Below are 24,080 nucleotides of genomic sequence, written 5' to 3' on the forward strand. Positions count from 1 at the left end.
ACATCCCTGGTGGTGCAGTGGTTAAGAATCCGCCTGCCAATCCAGGGGACATGGGTTCGATCCCTGGTCTGGGAAAATCCCACATGCTGTGGAGCAACTAAGTCCGTGAGCCACGACTACTGAGCCTGCTGTGCCACAACTGCTGAAGCCTGGGTGCCTAGGGCCCATGCTCCGCAACAAGAGAAGCCACCGCAATGAGAAGCCCCGCGTACCACAACGAAGAGTAGCCCCTGCTCACCGCAACTAGAGAAAGCCTGAGAGCAGCAAGGAAAACCCAACGCAGCCAAGAAATAAATAAATTTTAAGAAATAAATAAACTTCCTGGACCTTCTCCCTCTTTTGTAAAAAAAAAAAAAAAAAAAAAAGCTTTCCACATCAACTTATCTAAAGAGACTCTCCACTAACTGGTTTTTATCTTAATACTCTATTTTATGCCTACCATGTACCACAAGTAGTAACTGGTATAACTGTTTACTAGATCAGTATTTCTTCTCCCAGACCACATGCCCCAAAACGTCAGAGGACCACATCTGCTTACTCTCCACCAACATCTAGCATGGCCTGGATGGAGATCAGCACAAGGCCAAGTCAGCAAATTATAGTAATTATAAATACCATACTTTCTAAGAGGATCTCGCCCTCATATTTTTATCCTATCTCTTTGTCCTACGCACGTCCACATTTAGGGATGTCCTTGGGTATCACCTGCCAGAAAGTCACAGCTCGGGTGTGTAGTTTTTTTTTTTAATAAATTTATTTATTTACTTAGTTATTTATTTTTGGCTGTGTTGGGTCTTTGTTGCTACACACAGGCTTTCTCTAGTTGCGGGGAGCAGGGTCTACTCTTTGTTGTGGTGTGCGGGCTTCTCATTGCAGTGGCTTCTCTTGTTGCGGAGCACTGGCTCTAGGCGCGCGGGCATCAGTAGCTGTGGCTCGCGGGCTCTAGAGCGCAGGCTCAGTAGCTGTGGTGCACGGGCTTAGTTGCTCCACGGCATGTGAGATCTTCCCAGACCAGGACTCAAACCCAAGTCCCCTGCATTGTCAGGCAGATTCTTAACCACTGTGCCATCAGGGAAGTCCCTGTAGTTCTTTCCTTAAGGTCCCGCATAAGATATTTGCTCCATCAAGCAAATAAAAGTCCCTTTGGATTGTTAGGAGTAAAGAAATTAAGCTTCTAACCTCAGCTCTGTCATCTGACCTCCCTAAGCTTCCACCCAGTTCCTCCACCCAGCTGATCCTAGCCCAAACTGTTGACCCATGGAAATGTGAGCTGAATTCGTGGTTGTTTTCAGCCTCTAAGTGTTGGGGTAGTTTGATGTAGCAGAAGCTAACTGATATACTACTATGTTAAGAGCAAAGGTTCTAGAATGGGGTGGCCTGAGCTTCAATTCTGAGCTTTCCACTGAATGGCAGCACAATCAGAGACACATCTGTTTAAGCCTCAATTCCCTCATGTGTAGAATGGAAATAAGAAGAGTATTTTCCTGACAATGTTATAATTATTAAACGAGTTAATATACATAAAGTACCAGGTACACAGTAAGTGCTCAATAGACATCAGTGATTATTATTATTTTTTAAGAGTTTAAAAGATTCATTTCAATCACTAATTTATTGAATTTATTTCCTCAATGCTCCCAGCATCTTGTTTTTGCAAAGGGAAAAGCTATTTGCGCACCATTATAAAGCCTTTTATGAAGAAGATAAGGTAAAATATGTTTATTACTATCTATAATTTCCTCACATTATTTCCATCATATATGTGTAATCTCAACTTAAAAAGAGATTAATAGTCAAGTGCACACTGAATAAAGGGGAATTTTTTGTTGTGTTGAATTACAAAAGGAGAATCATGTCTTTATGTTTCTTTAAAATAAGGGATTTGGATCACAATCATAGGATCAAATAATACTCCAAACCCTGCAATATGCTACATGCAACATTCAATCCAATGAAAAGTTTCCACTCTTAATTTTAAAGACCACCAAGTTTAAAATACATATATTCTGTATTTAAAATACATATATTCTGTATTTAAAGCCATCCATCTTTTCAACACTGGAAGGATGCTTTCCATCAGCAGAAGTATAACAAGTAAAGAAAACCTTTCTGTGTTTTTTTTTCTGAAGTCTTGAAAACCTGGAAGGAAACCAATATTTACATTTGGGTTCGTATTTTGCATTAAATTCATATACATACTAAATTTCTTCTGGCTCCTCTACAGAAAGTACTATTAGCTCATGCTCCATTTTCCTACATGCATAAAAAGCAAATAACAACTTATCTCTTTTTATGAGCTGCGCATAAAGCAAAATCCATTCTTGTGTGTGACTTAACCCTTACGAGCATCAGTATGAGCTGTTCCCATGTGCTTATCTCAAAACTCACAAATCGAAAGGTAGGGTGGAAATGGTGAGACAATACACAAAGGGAAAACAAGACGAAGGAATGTCCTTGTAGACCCAGCATCAGGAGAGATGGGGTCTCTACATCCCGTGCATAGTAAGCATTATGGAATCATAGAAGAGCACAGAGACCACCCAAGGTAATGTCTTTTCCTTGGGGAAAGAGTTTAGCTTTTCATTTTTGTTCTTTGTTTAATAGCTAAGGCAACTCTGTGAGCTTTACAAATGGCCTTTCAGACTGGAGAATGACACTGTGGTCTCCAGGGTAAAAGGTAAGCAGACATCATTTATCTTAACGGCCTCTCAGAGGCTGACACTTGAGCACAACATGGCCTGTCACTACGATGGGCCAAAAAGGCATCTATTCTGCATGTCACATCTACCCACAGCCCTCAAAGAGCTTTGGGGCAAAGATGTATACATCATTTAAAATAAATGGCAAGGACCTTCAAGATGGCAGAGGAGTAAGACGTGGAGATCACCTTCCTTCCCACAAATACATCAGAAATACATCTACATATGGAACAACTCCTACAGAACACCTACTGAACGCTGGCAGAAGACCTCAGACTTCCCAAAAGGCAAGAAAATCACCACGTACCTGGGTAGGGCAAAAGCAAAAAGAAAAAACAGAGACAAAAGGATAGGGACAGGACCTACAACAGTGGGAGGGAGCTGTGAAGGAGGAAAGGTTTCCACACGCTAGGAAGCCCCTTCGCGGGCGGAGACTGCAGGTGGCAGGGGGAAGCTTCGGAGCCACAGAGGAGAGCACAGCAACAGGGGTGCGGAGGACAAAGCGCGCCCGCACAGAGGATCGGTGCCAGCCCGAGAGGCTTGTCTGCTCACCCGCTGGGGTGGGCAGGGGCTGGGAGCTGAGGCTCAGGCTTCAGAGGTTGGATCCCAGGGAGAGGACTGGGGTTGGCTGCGTGAACACAGCCTGAAGCGGGCTAGTGAGCCACAGCTAGCCGGGAGGGAGTCCGGGGAAAAGTCTGGAGCTGCAGAAGAGGCAGGAGACTTTTTCTTCCCTCTTTGTTTCCTGGTACACGAGGAGAGGGGATTCAGGGCACCGCCTAAATGAGCTCCAGAGATGGGCGCGAGCCACGCCTATCAGCTCAGACACCAGAGACGGGCATGAGACGCTAAAGTTGCTGCTGCTGCCACCAAGAAGCCTGTGTGCGAGCACAGGTCACTATCCACACTCCCCTCCCGGGAGCCTGTGCAGCCTGCCACTGCCAGCGTCTCATGATCCAGGGACAATTTCCCAGGGAGAACACACGGCGCACCTCAGGCTGGTGCAATGGCATGCCGGCCTCTGCCGCCGCAGGCTCGCCCCGCATCCACACCCCTCCCTCCCCCCCCAGCCTGAGTGAGCCAGAGCCCTCTAATCAGCCCCTGCTTTAACCCCATCCTGTCTGGGTGGGAACAGAAGCCTGAGGGCAATCTACATGCAGAGATGGGGCCAAAACCAAAGGTGAACCCCAGGAGCTGTGTGAACAAAGAAGAGAAAGGAAAATTTCTCCATGAAGCTTCAGGAGCAGCAGATTAAATCCCCACAATCAACTTGATGTACCCTGCATCTGTGGAATACCTGAATAGACAATGAATCAACCCAAAATTGAGGCAGTAGACTTTGGGAGCAAATGTAAACTTGGGGTTTGCTGTCTGCGACTGACTTGGTTCTGATTTTTATATTTATCTTAGTATAGTTTTTAATGCTTGTTATCATTGGTAGATTAGTTTATTGCTTTGGTTGCTCTCTTCTTCTTTTTTACTACTTTTAAATTTTTTTATTTTAATAATTTTTTATTTTCATTATTTTATATTTTATTTTATTTATTTGTTTTTTCATTATTTTTTTCTCCCTTTTCTTCTGAGCCATGTGGCTGACAGGGTCTTGGTGCTCCGACCTGGTGTCAGACCTAACACTCTGAGGTGGGAGAGCCAAGTTCAGGACACTGGCCCACCAGAGACCTCCCGGCTCCACATAATATCAGTCAGCGAGAGCTCTCCCAGGGACCTCCATCTCAAAGCTAAGACCCAGCTCCACCCAACGGCCAGCAAGCTCCAGTACTGGACGCCCCATGCCAAACAACTAGCAAGACAGGAACACAAACCCACCCACTAGCAGAGAAGCTGCATAAAATCATACTAAGTTCACAGGCACCCCAAAACGCACCACCGGACGCAGACCTGCCCACCAGAGAGACAAGATCCAGCCCCATCCACGATAACACAGGCACCAGTCCCCTCCACCAGGAAGCCTACACAAGCCACTGAATCAAACTTACCCACTGGGAGTAGACACCAAAAACAATGGGAACTGTGAACCTGGAGCCTGCAAAACGGAGACCCAAAACACAGTAAGTTAAGCAAAATGAGAAAACAGAGAACTATGCAGCAGATGAAGGAACAAGGTAAAAATCAACCAGACCAAACAAATGAAGAGGAAATAGGCAGTCTACCTGAAAAAGAATTCAGAATAGTGAAGGTAAAGGTGATCCAAAATCTTGGAAACAGAATGGAGAAAATACAAGAAACATTTAACAAGGACCTAGAAGAACTAAAGAGCAAACAAACAATGATGAACAACACAATAAAAGAAATTAAAAATTCTCTAGAAGGAATCAATAGCAGAATAACTGAGGCAGAAGAACGGGTAAGTGACCTGGAAGATAAAATAGTGGAAATAACTACCACAGAGCAGAATAAAGAAAAAAGAATGAAAAGAATTGAGGACAGTCTCAGAGACCTCTGGAACAACAATAAACGCACCAACATTCAAATTATAGGGGTCTCAGAAGAAGAAGAGAAAAAGAAAGGGTCTGAGAAAATATTTGAAGAGATTATAGTTGAAAACTTCCCTAATATGGAAAGGAAATAGTCAGTCAAGTTCAGGAAGCACAGAGAGTCCCATACAGGATAAATCCAAGGAGAAACACACCAAGACACATATTAATCAAACTATCAAAAATTAAATACAAAGGAAAAATATTAAAAACAGCAAGAGAAAAGCAAGAAATAACATACAAGGGAATCCCCATAAGGTTAACAGCTGATCTTTCAGCAGAAACTCTGCAAGCCAGAAGGGAGTGGCAGGACATAGTTAAAGTGATGAAAGGGAAAAACCTAAAACCAAGACTACTCTACCCAGAAAGGATCTCATTCAGATTCGATGGAGAAATTAAAACCTTTACAGACAATCAAAAGTTAAGAGAATTTAGCACCACCAAACCAACTTTACAACAAATGCTAAAGGAACTTCTCTAGGCAGGAAACACAAGAGAAGGAAAAGACCTACAATAACAAACCCAAAACAATTATGAAAATGGTAATAGGAACATACATTTCAATAATTACCTTAAATGTAAATGGATTAAATGCTCCAACCAAAACACACAGACTGGCTGAATGGGTACAAAAACAAGACCCATATATATGCTGTCTACAAGAGAGCCACTTCAGACCTAGGGACACATACAGACTGAACGTGAGGGGGTGGAAAAAGTTATTCCATGCCAATGGAAATCAAAAGAAAGCTGGAGTAGCAATTCTCATATCAGACAAAATAGACTTTAAAAGAGAGACTATTACAAGAGACTAAGAAGGACAGTACATAATGACCAAGGGATCAATCCAAAAAGAAGATATAACAACTGTAAATATTTATGCACCCAACATAGGAGCACCTCAATACATAAGGCAACTGCTAACAGCCATAAAATGGGAAATCAACAGTAACACAATAATAGTACGGGACTTTAACACCCCACTTGCACCAATGGACAGATCATACAAAATGAAAATAAATAAGGAAACACAAGCTTTAAATGACACATTAAACAAGATGGACTTAACTGATATTTATAGGACATTCCATTGAAATACAACAGAATACACTTTCTTCTCAAGTGTGCATGGAACATTCTCCAGGATAGATCATATCTTGGGTCACAAATCAAGCCTTGGTAAATTTAAGAAAATTGAAATTGTATCAAGTATCATTTCCAACCACAAAGCTATGAGACCTGATACCAATTACAGGAAAAGAACTGTAAAAAACACAAACACATGGAGGTAAACAATACGGTACTAAATAACCAAGAGATCACTGAAGAAATCAAAGAGAAAATCAAAAAATACCTGGAAACAAATGACAATGAAAACACAATGACCCAAAACCTATGGGATGCAGTAAAAGCAGTTTTAAGGGGAAGTTTATAGCAATACAATGCTACCTCAAGAAACAAGAAAAATCTCGAACAAACAACCCAGCCTTACACCTAAAGAAATTAGAGAGAGAACAACAAAAAAAATCCCAAAGTTAGCAGAAGGAGAGAAATCATAAAGATCAGATCAGAAATAAAGGAAAAAGAAATGAAGGAAACAGTAGGAAAGATCAATAAAACTAAAAGCTGGTTCTTTGAGAAGATAAACAAAACTGATAAACCTTTAGCCATACTCATCAAGAAAAAGAGGGAGAGGACTCAAATCAATAAAATTAGAAACGAAAAAGGAGAAGTTACAACAGACACCACAGAAATACAAAGCATCCTAAGAGACTACTGCAAGCAACTCTGTGCTAAAATGCACAACCCGGAAGAAATGGACAAATTCTTAGAAAGGTGTAACCTTCCAAGACTGAACCAGGAAGAAATAGAAAATATGAACAGACCAATCACAAGTAATGAAATTGAAACTGTGATTAATAATTTTCCAACAAACAAGAGTCCAGGACCAGATGGCTTCACAGGTGAATTCTATCAAACCTTTAGAGAAGAGCTAACACCCATCCTTCTCAAACTCTTCCAAAAAATTGTAGAGGAAGGTACACTCCCAAACTCATTCTAGGAGGCCACCATCACCCTGATACCACAACCAGATATTACAAAAAAAGAAAATTACAGATCAATATCTCTGATGAACATAGATGCAAAAATCCTCAACAAAATATGAGCAAACAGAATCCAACAATGCATTAAAAGGATCATACACCATGATCAAGTGGGATTTATTCCAGGGATGCAAGGATTCTTCAATATACACAAATCAATCAATGTGATGCACCAGATTAACAAATTGAAGATTACAAACCATATGATCATCTCAACAGATACAGAAAAAGCTTTTGGCAAAATTCAACACCATTTATGATAAAAACTCTTCAGAAAGTGGGCATAGAGGGACCTACCTCAACATAATAAAGGCCATATACGACAAACCCACAGCAAACGTCATTTTCCATGGTGAAAAACTGAAAGCATTTCCTCTAAGATCAGGAACAACAGAAGGATGCCCACTCTCAACACTATTATTCAACATAGTTTTGGAAGTCCTAGCCATGGCAATCTGAGAAGAAAAAGAAATAAAAGGAATCCAAATCGGAAAAGAAGTAAAGCTGTCCCTGTTTGCAGATGACATGATACTATACATAGATTGTCATAAAGATACTACCAGGTGACTACTAGAGCTAACCAATGAATTTGGCAAAGTAGCATGATAGAAAATTAATGCACAGAAATCTCTTGCATTCCTATACACTAATGATGAAGAAACTGAAAGAGAGGGCTTCCCTGGTGGCGCAGTGGTTGAGAGTCCGCCTGCTGATGCAGGGGACACGGGTTCGTGCCCCGGTCTGGGAAGATCCCACATTCCGTGGAGTGGCTGGGCCCGTGAGCCATGGCCGCTGAGCCTGCGCGTCCAGAGCCTGTGCTCCACAATGGGAGAGACCACAGCAGTGAGAGGCCCGCCTACCGCAAAAAAAAAAAAAAAAAAAAACTGAAAGGGAAATTAATGAAACACTCCCATTTACCATTGCAACAAAAAGAATAAAATACTTACGAATAAACCTACCTAAGGAGATAAAAGACCTGTATGCAGAAAACTATAAGACACTGATGAAAGAAATTAAAGATGATACAAACAGATGGAGAGATATACCATGTTCTTGGATTGGAAGAATCAACATTGTGAAAATGACTATACTACCCAAAGCAATCTACAGATTCAATGCAATCCCTATCAAACTACCAATGGTGTTTTTCACAGAACTAGAACAAAAAATTTCACAATTTGTATGGAAACACAAAAGAACCCAAACAGCCAAAGCAATCTTGAGAAAGAAAAACGGGGCTGGAGGAATGAGGCTCCCTGTCTTCAGACCATACTACAAAGCTACAGTAATCAAGACAGTATGGTACTGGCACAAAGACAGAAATATAGATCAATGGAACAGGATAGAATGCCCAGAGATAAACTCACACATGTATGGTCACCTTATCTTTGATAAGGGAGGCAAGAATATACAACGGAGAAAAGACAGCCTCTTCAATAAGTGGTGCTGGGAAAACTGGACAGCTACATGTAAAAGAATGTAATTAGAACATTCCCTAACACCATACACAGAAATAAACTCAAAATGGATTAAAGACCTAAATGTAAGGTCAGACACTATAAAACCCTTAGAGGGGGCTTCCCTGGTGGCACAGTGGTTGAGAGTCCGCCTGCCGATGCAGGGGACACGGGTTCGTGCCCTGGACCAGGAGGATCCCACATGCTGCGGAGCGACTAGGCCCATGAGCCATGGCCGCTGAGCCTGCGCATCCGGAGCCTGTGCTCCACAACGGGAGAAGCCACAACAGTGAGAGGCCTGCATACTGCAAAAAAAAAAAAAAAGAAAAAAAAAACTCTTAGAGGAAAACATAGGAAGAACACTCTTCGACATAAATCACAGCAAGATCCTTTTTGATCCACCTCCTAGAGAAATGGAAATAAAAACAAAAATAAACAAATGGTACCTAGTGAAACTTAAAATATTTTGCACAGCAAAGGAAACCATGAACAAGATGAAAAGACAACCTCAGAATGGGAGAAAATATTTCCAAATGAAGCAACTGACAGAGGATTCATCTTCAAAATTTACAAGCAGCTCATGCAGCTCAATATCAAGAAAACAAACAACGCAATCCAAAAATGGGCAGACGACCTAAAGAGACATTTCTCCAAAGAAGGTATACAGATTGCCAACAAACACATGAAAGGATGCTCAACATCACCGATCATTAGAGAAATGAAAATCAAAACTACAATGAGGTATCACGTCACACCAGTGAGAATGGCCATCATCAAAAAATCTACAAAAAACAAATGTTGGAGAGGATGTGGAGAAAAGGGAACCCTCTTGCACTGTTGGTGGGAATGTAAATTGATACAGCCACTATGGAGAACAGTATAGAGGTTCCTTAAAAAACTAAAAATAGAGCTACCATATGAACGAAAAATCCCACTAGTGGGCATATACCCTGAGAAAACCATAATTCAGAAAGAGTCATGTACCAAAATATTCATTGCAGCTCTATTTACAATAGCCAGGACATGGAAACAACCTAAGTGTCCATCATCGGATGAATGGATAAAGAAGATGTGGCACATATATACAATGGAATATTACTCAGCCATAAAAAGAAACGAAATAGAGCTATTTGTAATGAGGTGGATAGACCTAGAGTCTGTCATACAGAGTGAAGTAAGTCAGAAAGAGAAAGACAAATACCGTATGCTAACACATATATATGGGATTTAAGAAAAAAAAAATGTCATGAAGACCCTAGGGGTAAGACAGGAAGAAAGACACAGACCTACTGGAGAATGGACTTGAGGATATGGGGAGGGGGAAGGGTGAGCTGTGACAAAGCGAGAGAGAGGCATGGACATATATACACTACCAAACGTAAGGTAGATAGCTAGTGGGAAGCAGCCGCACAGCACAGGGAGATCAGCTCAGTGCTTTGTGACCGCCTGGAGGGGTGGGATAGGGAGGGTGGGAGGGAGGGAGACGCAAGAGGGAAGAGATATGGGAACATATGTATATGTATAACTGATTCACTTTGTTATAAAGCAGAAACTAACACACCATTGTAAAGCAATTATACCCCAATAAAGATGTTTTTAAAAAAAAAATCACTAAAAATAGAACTACCATATGACCCCAAAATCCCACTAGTGGGCATATACCCTGAGAAAACCATAATTCAGAGAATCATGTACCACAATGTTCAGTGCAGCTCTATTTACAATATCCAAGACATGGAGGCAACCTAAGTGTCCATCGACAGATGAATGGATAAAGAAGATGTGGCACATATATACAATGGAATATTACTCAGCCATAAAAAGAAACGAAATTGAGTTATTTGTAGTTAGGTGGATGGCCCTAGAGAGTGTCATACAGAGTGAAGTAAGTCCGAAAGAGAAAAATAAATACTGTGTGCTAACACATATACATGGCATCTAAAAAAAAAAAAAAAAAAAAAAAAAAAGGTTCTCATGAACCTAGGAGCAGGACAGGAATAAAGAACAGACAGAGAATGAACTTGAGGACACAAGGAAGGGGGAAGGTTAGGCTGGGACGAAGTGAGACAATAGCATTGACATATATACACTACGAAATGTAAAACAGATAGCTAGTGGGAAGCAGCTACATCGCAGGGGGAGATCAGTTTGGTGCTTTGTGACCACCTAGAGGGGTGGGATAGGGAGGGTGGGAGGGAGATGCAAGAGGGAGGGGATATGGGGATAATATGTATACCTATAGCTGATTCACTTTGTTCTACAACAGAACCTAACACAACATTGTAAAGCAATTATACTCCAATAAAGATGTTAATAAATAAATAAATGAAATAAAATAAATGCCAATCACTTTTCCTCTTTGTCTCCATTTTTATTAAACAGACAGTCCAAAAGCTTTGTAGGTATGCATGAAAAATAAACTGGAGAAGGACTGTTACAGGTGATAGCCACCTACAGCTATTTTGTGTCACAGAACAGGCATTTGGAGGTGGCTCCTGCAGCTACTCTTAAAAAATTGATGCTTCAATATCCCCGTGTCTCTACCCAAACTGGCCTCCTGATTCACGGTCACGAGACGGCTGCTCCATTTTCTGAATAGAATACTCCTTCCAGGCAAGAAAAAGCATGAAGGAAGAAGGGCAAGTGGCAAGAAGGCTTGTGCCAGCTTAGTAAAGCTTCCTGCAGACATTACTTATGTATCATTGGCTCCATGGCCACCCCCAGTTGCAAAAAATCCTTGGAAATCAAGGTTTGTCGCTGTTGTTTTGTTTTAAATGGAAACACTGTCATGCCTAACAAGAACAGAAAAATTGAGAATGGGCAGGGCTAGAACAGTGGTTCTCAAAGTGTGGTCCCCAGACAAGCAGCATCAGCATCACCTGAGACCTTTAAAAAATTCAAGTTCTCAGGCCCCATTCCAGACTTACCCAGTCAAAAGCTCTGGGGGTATGCTTTAAAAGAGCCTCCAGGGAATGTAGATTGACGCAGGTTTGAGGAGGCCCCGTGTTGAAAACTAAGAGTGTCTGCAACAGAAAGGTATGTGAGAGAATAATAATATTATTACTCTTTCATCTGTTAGAATCTCAGAAGGAATATGTATCATCCCCACTTTAAAGATAAGAAAAGTGAAGGTCAAGGCCCACAGCTGACAAATGAATAGAAAATGACAACATTTAACCTCATACAAACCACTTAAGAGGTTAATTAAGAAAATGCTCTTGGAGGCCAATGCTTTCAGTGAGTAATTCTTTAGACATTTATACTACCCCTACCAATGAAAGGACCAGTTCACATGACAAGATTAGAAATTCTGTGCTCTTAAATTCTAACACTTCCACATATGGCCTAGGGAGATGCATTCCTTTTCTGAACCTCAGTTTCAGTATCTGTTTAGTAGGAAATACCCAGCAGCTTCCCCCTACATCACTGAAAATTTATTTGAAATACTAAATTACAAGAAGAATTTTGTGCTCTTTGGACAGAAGGATTTACAGGAATTTAAGTCATTTTTAACATCTTTAGCATAACGATCACCCAGTGATTCTAAGAATTCTAGAAAAAGATTGTATTAAGGTCTCAAATTGTTAATTACTCCATTCAATATTCAAAATGCATGGCCCAAATGTTTCAGTTAATTCCACAAAGTCCTTTGCATAAAATCACAAGACAAACTTTGTCAGAAATGCGGTACCCTGGATTCGTACTAGGCAATGCCTCCTAGGCTAATAGGAACTTCTGCTTTCTGACATTATCCATTTCGCTAAAGCTGGTTATGATTCCCCACACGTTACTTGAAAACCAATTTCATTCAAGACAAAAGAGTGTGAGCAGGGTATTACATTTTATGCCTAAATTATGCAAATTTTGTGGCGTTATATTGTATTGTGAGCAATTCCCTTTCTTCCAGTTTTCATTGTAGCATGAGTTAAAGTAAATTTCACTACCCTCATTTGCAAAAGGTGAATACTTTCTATTTTAAAACCCTGGAGGAAAGGACTGACTTTTAATGAGCAGTTATCTAATATAAAAATCTCTTACATATATTACTGACATCATTCCCAAGTATTAAATGTACATTCCAGATAGGGTTGATCTTGATTCAATTAATCCTTGGAGAAAGGGCTTCACAACCAAGCTCTGTATGTTCCAAAGACAAACCAGGAGGTGAGATAGAGGATGTGGGCTGAATTTGTGTGGACCTCAAACTCTGCAGCTTTTGGTACCAAGCTTTCAGAACAAGGACACTATTATTTTTTACAATACTCTCCTAGTTCAGCAGCAGGTAATTGGGGTGTGGCTGTTATTACTTCCATTTTTAAAGATCACCTTCAAACTCTTCCACTCTTTTCCTCCTATAGCTCATCACTTCCCAGAAACGAAGAGGCATGTGGAGAAGACTGGGAACAGGCCAAACTTCCTGGAGTGGGAGACTCCTTTTTTTTTTTTTTTTTTTGGCCACACCTCAGGTGGGATCTTAATTCCCCGACCAGGGATTGAACCCATGCCCCCCACGGTGGAAGTGCAGAGTCTTAACCACTGGACCACTAGGGAAGTCCCTGGAGTGGGAGACTCTTGATCACTCTTGACCATTGACCAATGCTGTCATCTTCATGTACATGCAATTAGATTGACCTTCACATGTCTTTTTAGAGTTAATGGTGCACATGAAGCAGGAATAAGTGGACCTAGCAGGCAAATGAGTTAATATAGACTTCAGGTGCAAGCAACATCAATTGCAGTGGCTTTGAAAAATAGGGCTTTATTTTTCTCATGTAAGTCTAGCACTTTCCTTCTCCAAGTGTGGGCTGTAGACCTGGAGCATCAGCATCGTCTGAAATTTTGATAGGAACACAAAGTCTTACAGCCCACCTCAGACCAGCTGAACCAGAATCTCTGTGACAGGGGACCAGCAATCTCTGCTTTAATGAAAGCTTTCAGGTGATTTTTATGTGCACCAAGTTAGAGAAGATCTCATCTGGAGGAAGGTGGTTGCTGTGTCAGAGCTGATGTATCCGTGGTCTCCCTCACATTTCCTCAAGGACAGAAAATGATTGCCAGAGCTCCAGTCATCACTTCTCTGCTCCAGGCAGGGAGAAGGAGGAAAGAGAACAGGCATACCACTCTTGTCTAATCCTTTTTATCATGTTTTTGTCTCAAGAAAGTTTTAAGAAAGTTGGGGATAGAAAAATATTGGCTTTTCAGCCTCTACAGTGAGAGACAACAAAGTAGAATGTTGGAAATAACTTTTCAAGTTGGAAACTTGTGGTTTTGCCTCACATGGGCAGCAAGAACTTGGAAGAGTTATTTTATAGCATTCACATTGGTATTTAAAAAGAAATATCCCTCTACTCTAAAACATTCATTCTCATCAGGGTAAATGTTTGGGCTGCTGGTTGGAAACCCACCTTCCTAGATACCAATATGTCTTAAGTCAGTCCTTGCCTTTCACTATATACTCTTTGTACATCTTGAATTTGGTACCATGTGCATGAATTAATTATTAGAAAATCAAGAAGGAACATCAAGAGGGAAGGATCACTACTTCCCTTACTACAGAGAATAAGGGAAGTAAATCAGTTCTCATATATTGATTTTGCTTAAGCTCATCCTAGTGAGTAACAGAAATTTTTGGATGATACATTAGAACACAGACTAACACAGATTATATAATACAATCTTTGAAAATGCATATCCATTTTTGTTTAGTTTGATGCATGGAACTTTAAGTCGTGCTAGGTGTAATCTGGGCAGCTGAATTGTTTAAAACACAAGGCAGATCTCTATTAAGAAAATGTACCCAGAGGTTTAGCATATTAAAATAACTAACCTAACTGGTAATCAGAGAAATTCAAATTAAACAGCAATGATATAATTCCTATTAGCAAAATGTTAAAGTAATGATAATACCCACAACTGGTGGGGACGTAGAGAAACTAGTACTTATATCCTTTGCTAGTGGCTTTGTAAATTAGTATGAACCCTCTGAAAAGCAAGTTGGAAATATATATCAAGAGCCATATAGAATATTCCCTTTTCCCTGATCCTATAATTGCATTCTAGGAATCTGGCCTAAGGAAAGAATCTTAAATCAATGAAAAGATGCTCATTGGAACATTATTTAGAATAAAAAAGGTAAAATTTAATTCTCCCTAATAGAATAGCAGTTCAATATTTTACAGTTTTACGCACGCACACGCACACAAACACTCCATGAAGTATTTGACGGCTATTTAAAATTATGGCTGTAGAAACTAGATCACTACGTACCTAGGAGACAATGTTTCATTTTTTAAAAAATCAAAAATTCATGCTCATTATGATCAAAGCCACATAAATTAAAGAATACATGGGAAGGAATATACCACAAATTTAATGCTGATTTTATGATGATAAATATCTTTATTTTCTTCATAATTATCCATTAGGGGTTTAGTAATAGTGTTATGTTACTTTTTTAATGAAAAATGCATTTCTAATAAAAACACACTGCAAACCATTTTGGATCTCTCGGAAGAAAAAGCTTGTTAAACATAGTTAAATGACTACAATAAAACAGTCTTTTTTGGAATTTTGATTGTGTTCCGGTTAATCAAAAGATCTAGTTGGTTGAGAGAGATAATACTAACAACATGAATTACAAATTATCAAGGGATCACAAGTCAGTATAATCTACACGACTGGTGGACATTAGGAGGACAGCTCAGGTCAAGCTTTAAGTCCATCTTCTGTCAGTAGAGGCTTCTAAACCCAGTAGATGCCTCCAGTGTCAGTAGAGGCTTCTAAACCCAGCAGATCCGTGCTAGCTGCATCTAAAAGAATAAGGGAATGAGCCTAATATCTACGTTAGGGAGGTCAGTGAGAAGAGGCAACGCTGTTTCTCAGCACAATTCTTTTAGTCCCATAAAGACAAGGGATGAAATGTTCATGAACTTGTGCCAGTTAATTAGCACTTCAGAAGAGTAAACTAGAGAATTCCCCGTCAGTCCAGTGGTTAGAACTCGGTGCTTCCACTGCAGATGGCCTGGGTTCAATCCCTGGTTGGGGAACTAAGATCCCACAAGCCACATGGTGCGGCTAAATAAATAAATAGATAAATAAAAAGGTAAACTAAATGTATGTATTATACATATGTGTTGTGTGTGCATAGAGACACATACAGATGATAGATATATAACTACATTTGTATATATGTATGGAGATGTATAGACAGAAATATTTATAGGTACATATAGAGATAGATAGATGATTGACATTGATACCCACATACATATACTTATTATTGGACACCAATTACATGTTCAGGTTTTCTGCTAAGAGCTTTCCATGCATTATCATGATCCTTTATGAGGATTAACCTATCCTCATTTGACAGGTAAAGGAATTCAGAGGTCAAGAAATTACTCAAGGTCACTCTACAACATAATTCTCATTTGAAGAGAACATCACTTGATCAACAGAACATAAAGCCCAGATATGACCAATGCACATTTGCCACAGGAAAAGTAGCAGAGGCTGTGCTGGACATGCCAAAATCACCAACCACAAACTGTGACTTCTGCTCTCGATTTAACATTTGATTTCTTTATCGCCTCCTCTTGGTGATTCTGCATCTCAGCATAAATGTGTACCTGTTTCACAGATGTGGTCCCTGAATCATCAAGTAGCTCCCCAGTATGCCTCAATTTTGACATATAAACAACTGACCTTTATAACCTGACTTGTAGGCTTTCATGTTGAAAATCATAGTTAATACCACGTTCGCGCTTGCATGCTGCACTTAGGAAGAAAAAGTATAATTAGGATTTTTTTCTTTTTCCTTTTTTGCCTCAACTGATTCCATTTGGGAGTTACTAATAAGTTTAATGGAGATTCTGGCTTTGGTATTAGCTGATGAAATATCTGAAGAAGGATATTGGGAACCTTTGGAAATTTCAAGGGATGATATTATTTAATTCCGTTGCCAGAAATTTTCCATTTGGAACCACAATATCCTGTATGTTGTGAGCCAGATGTAGCAAAAGCAAGTTTTTCCTCTTATTAAAAACAAGCCAAGCCAGTAGCTAATCATCTTCATATACTTATCTCTAGAATTCACCTGGCATGACGAAGAGGCACGGATGGGCATTCGTTAATATTATTCCACTGAAAATGTGCGTGGGTTCAACAAATAAACTGATAAAAATAACATATATTGGGCTTCCCTGGTGGCGCAGTGGTTGAGAGTCCGCCTGCCGATGCAGGGGACACGGGTTCGTGCCCCGGTCTGGGAAGATCCCACATGCCGCGGAGCGGCTGGGCCCGTGAGCCATGGCCGCTGAGCCTGCGCGTCCGGAGCCTGCGCTCCGCAACGGGAGAGGCCACAACAGTGAGAGGCCCGCGTACCGCAAAAAATAATAATAATAATAACATATATTGGACCGATACTACTCGCACTAAAGGGAAGAACACATTATGGTCAAAATTCCTTTCAGCACTGATGGTACAACTTGTCACTCGCGTTCATTCATTCAGCAGATTCTTCAGGCACCTGTGTTAATACTTCATGCCCTGAGATAAGCAGGTTACCCGGACACTGCGAACAGGCAGTGTGAAGTCCTGTGATGGGGTGTGTCCACATCCACACACAGGTGGTGCCCGTCAGCTTTTGGAGGCAAAGGGAGGGGGAGGGGAATTAAATTGCAAATCAACTCCTCGCTCTTCCCTTTTTTCCCTGATATTCTCCTCAACAAGAGCTCAATCCTAGCAGCTTCCTATTAACAGTTAAATGTTTTACTAGCACATTTTGTCAGTTCTGAGAGAGCACAGAGACTGTAGGAAATATCAACTTTATAACCGCTTCCTCCACTTCCGAAAGTCAAACTACGGGAAATGCATGCATATTCAAACAAAGGAAATACAGTAGTAGAGGTCAGCCTCTTTGCCAACATTTTTGTTCTCCAACACACCTCTGAAAGTGGGACATTCAATAAAATAACACTTGTTTCTAGATTCGGATGGATTTTATATAAAAAAAAAAAAAAAATCCCCCAGATGAACAGACAGAACGCTACCCTCATAACGCAGAGGTGAAAATGACTGAAGCAAAGAGACGTTTCCAGCCAACCCATTAATCCAGCAAAGCTTTGTGTTAAGATGCGGATATGTCAGTACAGGTTACCTCAAGAGGGCTTTCTTTTGAACTTGCACTGCCAAAATTCCAAGCAGACACCAAAGAGCTTCCGTTTAAGTGGGCAAAAGGTGAATAGTCAGAAGGAAAGTAGAAAGAACAGAAGACCAGGCTGGTTATCAAAGAAGAGTTTCCAAGGGAGAAAAAAAATAAAGTGAAATAGGAAAAGTTTTCAGAAGTCAACATTCAAGGAAAGCCACATTTAAAAATATAAATCATTCGCAGGCATATATGTAGGAGAAAGAGAGCACATGCTTTCCAGTTTTCAAGCACCCTAGGAGCCTTTAGGAGATAAAGAGGCACAAACAGAAGCTGGATCAGAGATTATAACCGGGAGTGAGGAGCTGTTTAAGCTGGAAGAAGACAAAATAAAAGCCAAGGTTGCAAAATTCCAGTTACCATTTGAATTTGTAGGATACTTATACTTGGCTTCGGCTCACTTGAGAGTTTGAAACTGTAGCTCATTAACATGCCTAGCAGAGGCTAATCAGGAAAACAGGCTAAGTCAAATAAAACACGTAGCGCTCTTGACTGGTGCAGCCACTCAGATGAAAAGATGGCCCTGATGGAGTTGGAGAAGGTTGAAACCATCAGTTAGAATCTATTCTTCCAGGACTTCCCTGGTGGTCCAGTGGTTAAGAATCCACCTTCCAATACAGGGGACGCCGGTTCGATCCCTGGTCAGGGAAATAAGATCCCACATGCCGCAGGGCAACTGAGCCCACACGCCTCAACTTGAGAGCCTGTGTACCTCAAACTACAGAGCCCACTTGCTCTGGAGCCCGTGGGCCACAACTGGAGAGAAGCTCACGTGCAGCAACGAAGATCCCGCATGCCGCAACTAAGATCTGACACAGCCAAACAAAATAAAAAGAATCTATTCTTCCAACAAGTGGGATCACTTGTGCCTGTTTCCTTTCAGGGATCCACAGAGGGGATACACACATGAAAGAGGTCATCTCTGCTTCTAGATGCTTAAACGCTTTAGGGTTTTATTTTCCAGTTTGAGAATCATCCCTACCTTTCACTCTGCTGTGATCATCTGATGGATCTCAGAAATGGGAAGAATAGCAAGTGGGTTCATCCTGGGTTATGAAGACAGTCGACTGATTGGAATATTTATGTAGCCATTCTACATGCAAGAAAGCACACCAGGTTGAATGAGGCAGAATACTTGCTTTCAAAGCGCTTGTGTGCTCCCGGAAAATGAGATGTGCCTACACGATCATCAGACAGGATAAACAGTCCATAAGGAGGGAGGGACAGAAGTGTGCTAAAAAAGATCTAGAAGAGAAAAAAAATGTCCCTTCCACTTGAAGGACGAGAAGGAGACTTTATGGAGGAGGCAGCATCTTTAAGGAAAGAAGGGAATGGAATGTTTTCAATCGTATGTTTACAATTGTGCGTTTCATGTGTGGGGGCTGGGAGAGAGTTCATGGTCAAGTAAATAAATTTAGGACAGGAGGCCCTCAACCACTATCACTTCATCTCTATCATTTATCACTCTAGCTCACATTCTCGGAGATTCCTAATGCATATTAGCATGTTAAAGATTCTGAGAAATAACCCACGGAGACGGGGAAAGGAGAGGGGGAAGGAGAAAACAGCGCTGCGACATGGAATATCTTGGTGACAAGAAGGAGCTTGGTCCACCTGAGAAAATGGACACCACCATGCTGGTGGAGTACAACGAACAAGTAAGGAAGTGGATGGTGAAGAGGTCTGAGAGATGGCTGGAACACATGCTCAGAGCAATGATTCTTCACCAGGGGTGATTTTGCTTCCCAGGGGACATCTGGCAAAATCCAGAGACATGTTGATTATCACAACTAGGGAACGGATGCTATTGGCCTCTAGTGGGTAGAGAGCAGGGATGCTGCTAAATAACCCACAATGCACAGGACAGCCTCCACCCCTAACTCCCTCAACCACTAACAAAGAATTATTCAGCCCAAAATGTCAACAGTGCTGAGGTTGAGAAACTCTGGCCTTAGAGTAGAAAAAGTTTAGCACAGTAGACAAAAGGGTAGGGAGAGATCAAAGTCAATGAGACTGACACCCAGACACGGAAGGACCTGTCTGAATAACAAAGCAGCAAGAGATTCTATCAAGGGAGTTCAAATGCAGCTGAGGTGGCTTCCTAGGAAGATTTTGACCATGCAGGCTGTATATCTGACCAGTGTGGCCAGAACAGGCTGGGGGGAAGCTTCAGAGATCCCGTTTACCCACTGAGGTCACCAAGATGATACAATCAAAATATATGTACGTGACAGCATTTTACAGGACCACCTAGAAAGAAATAATTGAAGGTTCAAGGAAGAGCTGTTTAAGCTACTCTCCCTCCCCCCAAAAGACAGAAAGTGGAAAATCAATATATACTGCTTCTGTATTTAAATGCAAAAATACAGTAATAAATAGAAATTACAGTCAGTGACCAGATTTGCATTTTGAGGATTATAGTTCAAAATGAGGTACTTTTTGACTCATAAGAGGTGACCAACCTTTTACAAGGCTGCAAGGTCATCACGCACGGTTGTCTCCAGTTGACCACAGCGGTGAATATAAAATTAGCATATTTCACTCTTAACAGGAAAGGCCTTTCAGGTCTGCTTCATTATGTAAAACGATTATTCTAAGTAGGTGGCTCTTCAATTCCCCATTAATAACAGAGGGATTTCTTTATTATTGGCCTTTTTTCTTACCTTTTTTTTTTTTTTTCAGATTGAAGATATACTACATGTTTCTTTGGGGAGAAAAAGGTCTAAAAATGTCTTCTATGTAGAAATCTTCACTTATAAAAACCCAATAAATTACTCCATTATCATAGTGGTGAATATTTTTAAAATGCATACACACATAGACACATCTATATAGCTGTGTAATTTTGAATACTGTGTAGTATATATCTTTCATACTTTTAGAATGTATAGCCTGTTATATATTCTGGAAGACAGGAAATCAGCACCTATGTCAGCTTGTTTTGAGAAAGAAAGAGATCAGTCTATTGCTACAGTCACGTTGTCCAAGTTTTCTGTCACTTGCAGCTAACAAATACAGAAGCTCAACTGTGGCTAAAATCAATCCCATGGAAACAGAATATGGCATGTTCCCCAAGTATGCCATGGCCACAGTCCCTGAAAGAAGAGTCTAAGCTCTTCCTCGATCTTTCATAAGAGCAGGTTATCCAGGTGCCATCTATGTCTTTTTCAGGGTCAAAACCAAAGCAATGATTATCCCCCTCACTTGGTTCAGTCTGTCCTGCAACAGTAAAGATCTCAACTGCGGAGTTGGAATACATTGCCTCTGGAAAAAAAGGAGGCCTTGCGTTGTCCTAGGAGAAAGTGAAGCCATTGGGCTGACCCAGTCCCACTGGAGTAGCTGCACAGTGACAGGATTCAGGACATGCTGCCCCAAATGTGGCACCTTGGCACATTAAATATTTCAGGCTGAAGGAATTTGAGAAATGGCATGAGCAGAAAAAACTTTCTGACCTTCTGAAACAGTTCATAAAACTCTCATGTGAGAGGTGCCCTCCCAAACCCAGAGGGGAGGAGCATCCTTATCTCCAAAGACAGAGGGACACAGAGAGGAATCTGGACGAACAGACTAAGCTCCCCCCAGTTTCCTACACTCAGCTCCCCGCCCCCCCGCTCCAACACATCTTTCCCCAACTTTCCACTCTCCCTCAAACCTAGTGTAAAAACACTCAGGTGTAACCATGTCTTGGGGTCTTCACTTCCTTATGAAGGCTCCCGAGCCACGTGAAACTTAATATTAAAGAAATCTGTATGCTTGCCTCCTGTTAGTCTGTCTATTGTGACACTTGAGAACTTAGAAGGCAGAGGAAAAAGATATTTTCCCTCCTCTGCAACACTTAGCTTGAGGATTATATGGTGTTGAAAAGTTTGTGCCCCCGTCTTTAAGAATCAAGGATTATTATTAGACCTTTGTAAAACTTCTAACTTTGCAGTATTTCTCTCTGGAGATGGAAAATAAAATCCTTTAAATAATGTATAATATATTTACATGTTTATTTAAAAAGCTCCAAGAGACAAGCTCTTGCCACTCAGAACAGCAGGTGTGCTGGCCCTCACGGGTGGAGCCTAATAGAAATCCGTACGGACCAAGCAAGAATTAGGCAATATAAATTAGGAGGTTGGGATTAACTACTATATGTAAAATAAACAAGGACCTACTGTATAGCACAGGGAACTATATTCAATATCTTGTAATAACCTATAATGAAAAAAATCTGAAAAGGAACATATATATATGTGTGTGTATATATATATATATATATATATATATATATATATATATATAAAAAACTAAATCACTTTGCTGTACACCTGAAACTAACACAACACTGTAAGTCAACTATACTTCAATTTAAAAAAGTGTTGGAGATTCCTGTACTAACAGTCATATTTAGGGAGCTATTTCTAGTCAGGTTTCTAATGATTTACTAGAGATATACTTATTCTCAGAGATTTCAATTTTTTTAATTTCAAGTGTTTAACATATAACCAATTTTCACCAGATGGTTCCATCTTCATTACTTATCTAAAGCAGTAATATTTATATTTAACAACTATTTTTGGAGGGAGATTATAGCATTATTGGAATTTGAAGTTTTACTAGTGCGTATTTTCCTATTTTGGAAAATGTCTAGTATTTCAAATGGCTGTTCAGATCTGTTTCTTATGAAATTCATTTTCGGCTTCCTTAGTCAATTCTTTGGGGCTACGAATTTTTTTTAAGTTATTGGGAAAGCATTTTGTGACAATTATAAAACATTGACTGTAGCTATTGATGATTGTGTTTTTGGCCACGCCTCGCATTTTGTGGGATCTTAGTTCCCCAACCAGGGATTGAACTCAGGCCCTGGGCAGTGAAAGCGTGGAGTCCTAACCACTGGACTACGAGGGAATTCTCTATTGATGATTTTTATAGGTTTTTATTATGTGAGAGGAATTGGTTAGCTTCATATATTGAAATAAACTGAAAAAATATTTTTAAAAAGAGTTAGGCAATGGAGCTAATAAGAAATGGAGTGAAGACTTTAATACCATGCGTCTATGAACTCGCTCTGTCCTACTGTCGGATGAGAAGCTAGAACACCTGTCTCAGCTGAAAGGATCTGAGACTTGGTCCGGTTCCCAGCCCACCTCAGGGCAGCGTTTGTGGCTTGCTCCTCCCTTCCATTCCCAGCTTCCTTAAGAGCCGGGAAGATCCGAGGAAGAAAGTGGGTTGAGCATTAGGGCACAGGAAGGTAAGGACCTCAGTACTGGCGATGCATCCCATACACCTGTATGTTCAGAGTTTTCAAAGCTTAATAACGTCTGGCTTTACCTGCAAATTGCTTGCACTGCCATCCCTCTCACCTCAGAAACGTACATATGCTAGATGAGACAGCAGGAGGTTCAGTTCAAACTAAGAAAATAGACCAACTAATAGGAAGTCTGGAAGCAATTTGCATTTTTAACTCCTTGCTAAGTTTCTTTACAGGTAAGCAAGGGTCTCTACTGATGTGAAGGAAGCACACAGACCCTAGGGAACATAAACCACATGCCAAGGGCCAACAGGGGGGAGAGCTTGTCAATTCCAAGAAAGGGGGCCCATCTTACAGGTGCTTTGCATCGTCTGTGAAGATGCTTTCACATTCTTCAACAGCTTCACACCAAACCACCCCCCTAAGAAATGAGGGTTTGTTCAGCTAGGACTTGTAACGTACATGCTATGACTTCTCCTGTCCCCAGTTTATCCCATTCTGTGCAGGAAGTAACACTTTCTAAGATGTCCACATGCCTTCTCAAAAATTTTGGAAAGGTTTCCAATTTTATACGACAAATATTTTCAAAATTCCCCTTCAGATTGTAAGATAAAGAGCAAAAAATACAAATGCCTAAATGTCCCAGTCTGGTCACAAAAATGAGGGAAGTATATAAATGATACCAGTATATTAATGGCCTTGTGATAAACAGACACTAAACCTCAATGTAAGGGAAACACTACAGGGAGCGGTGGGGACTGGGGGAAAAGGAGCAGGATATGCCCCAAGCAAAAGAGGCAGCCACCACTGGACACCAACCATTGCCCTGATATGATGGGAATCCAGTTTTGTCAAAAATTCCAATTTCTCCAAAAAAGCCAGAAATGCT

The 24,080-nt window shown here is 40.7% G+C and overlaps 1 protein-coding gene across 25 annotated transcripts in view; it reads right to left on the minus strand.

Moving 5' to 3' along the window:
* RBFOX1 (RNA binding fox-1 homolog 1) overlaps positions 1–24,080 on the minus strand; it is a 2,180,200-nt gene that overhangs the window by 1,289,930 nt on the left and 866,190 nt on the right. For 23 of the 25 annotated variants that reach the window (XM_067706699.1, XM_067706702.1, XM_067706687.1 and 20 more), the window contains exon 5: positions 11,681–11,776. The exons of the other annotated variants lie outside the window; for them this stretch is intronic. In XM_067706699.1, the coding sequence (XP_067562800.1) occupies positions 11,681–11,776 (96 nt within the window). The remainder of the gene's footprint in view (positions 1–11,680; positions 11,777–24,080) is intronic. 25 annotated transcript variants of the gene reach the window in all.

Source organism: Pseudorca crassidens, chromosome 15, assembly GCF_039906515.1.
Source record: "Pseudorca crassidens isolate mPseCra1 chromosome 15, mPseCra1.hap1, whole genome shotgun sequence".
Taxonomy (NCBI): domain Eukaryota; kingdom Metazoa; phylum Chordata; class Mammalia; order Artiodactyla; family Delphinidae; genus Pseudorca; species Pseudorca crassidens.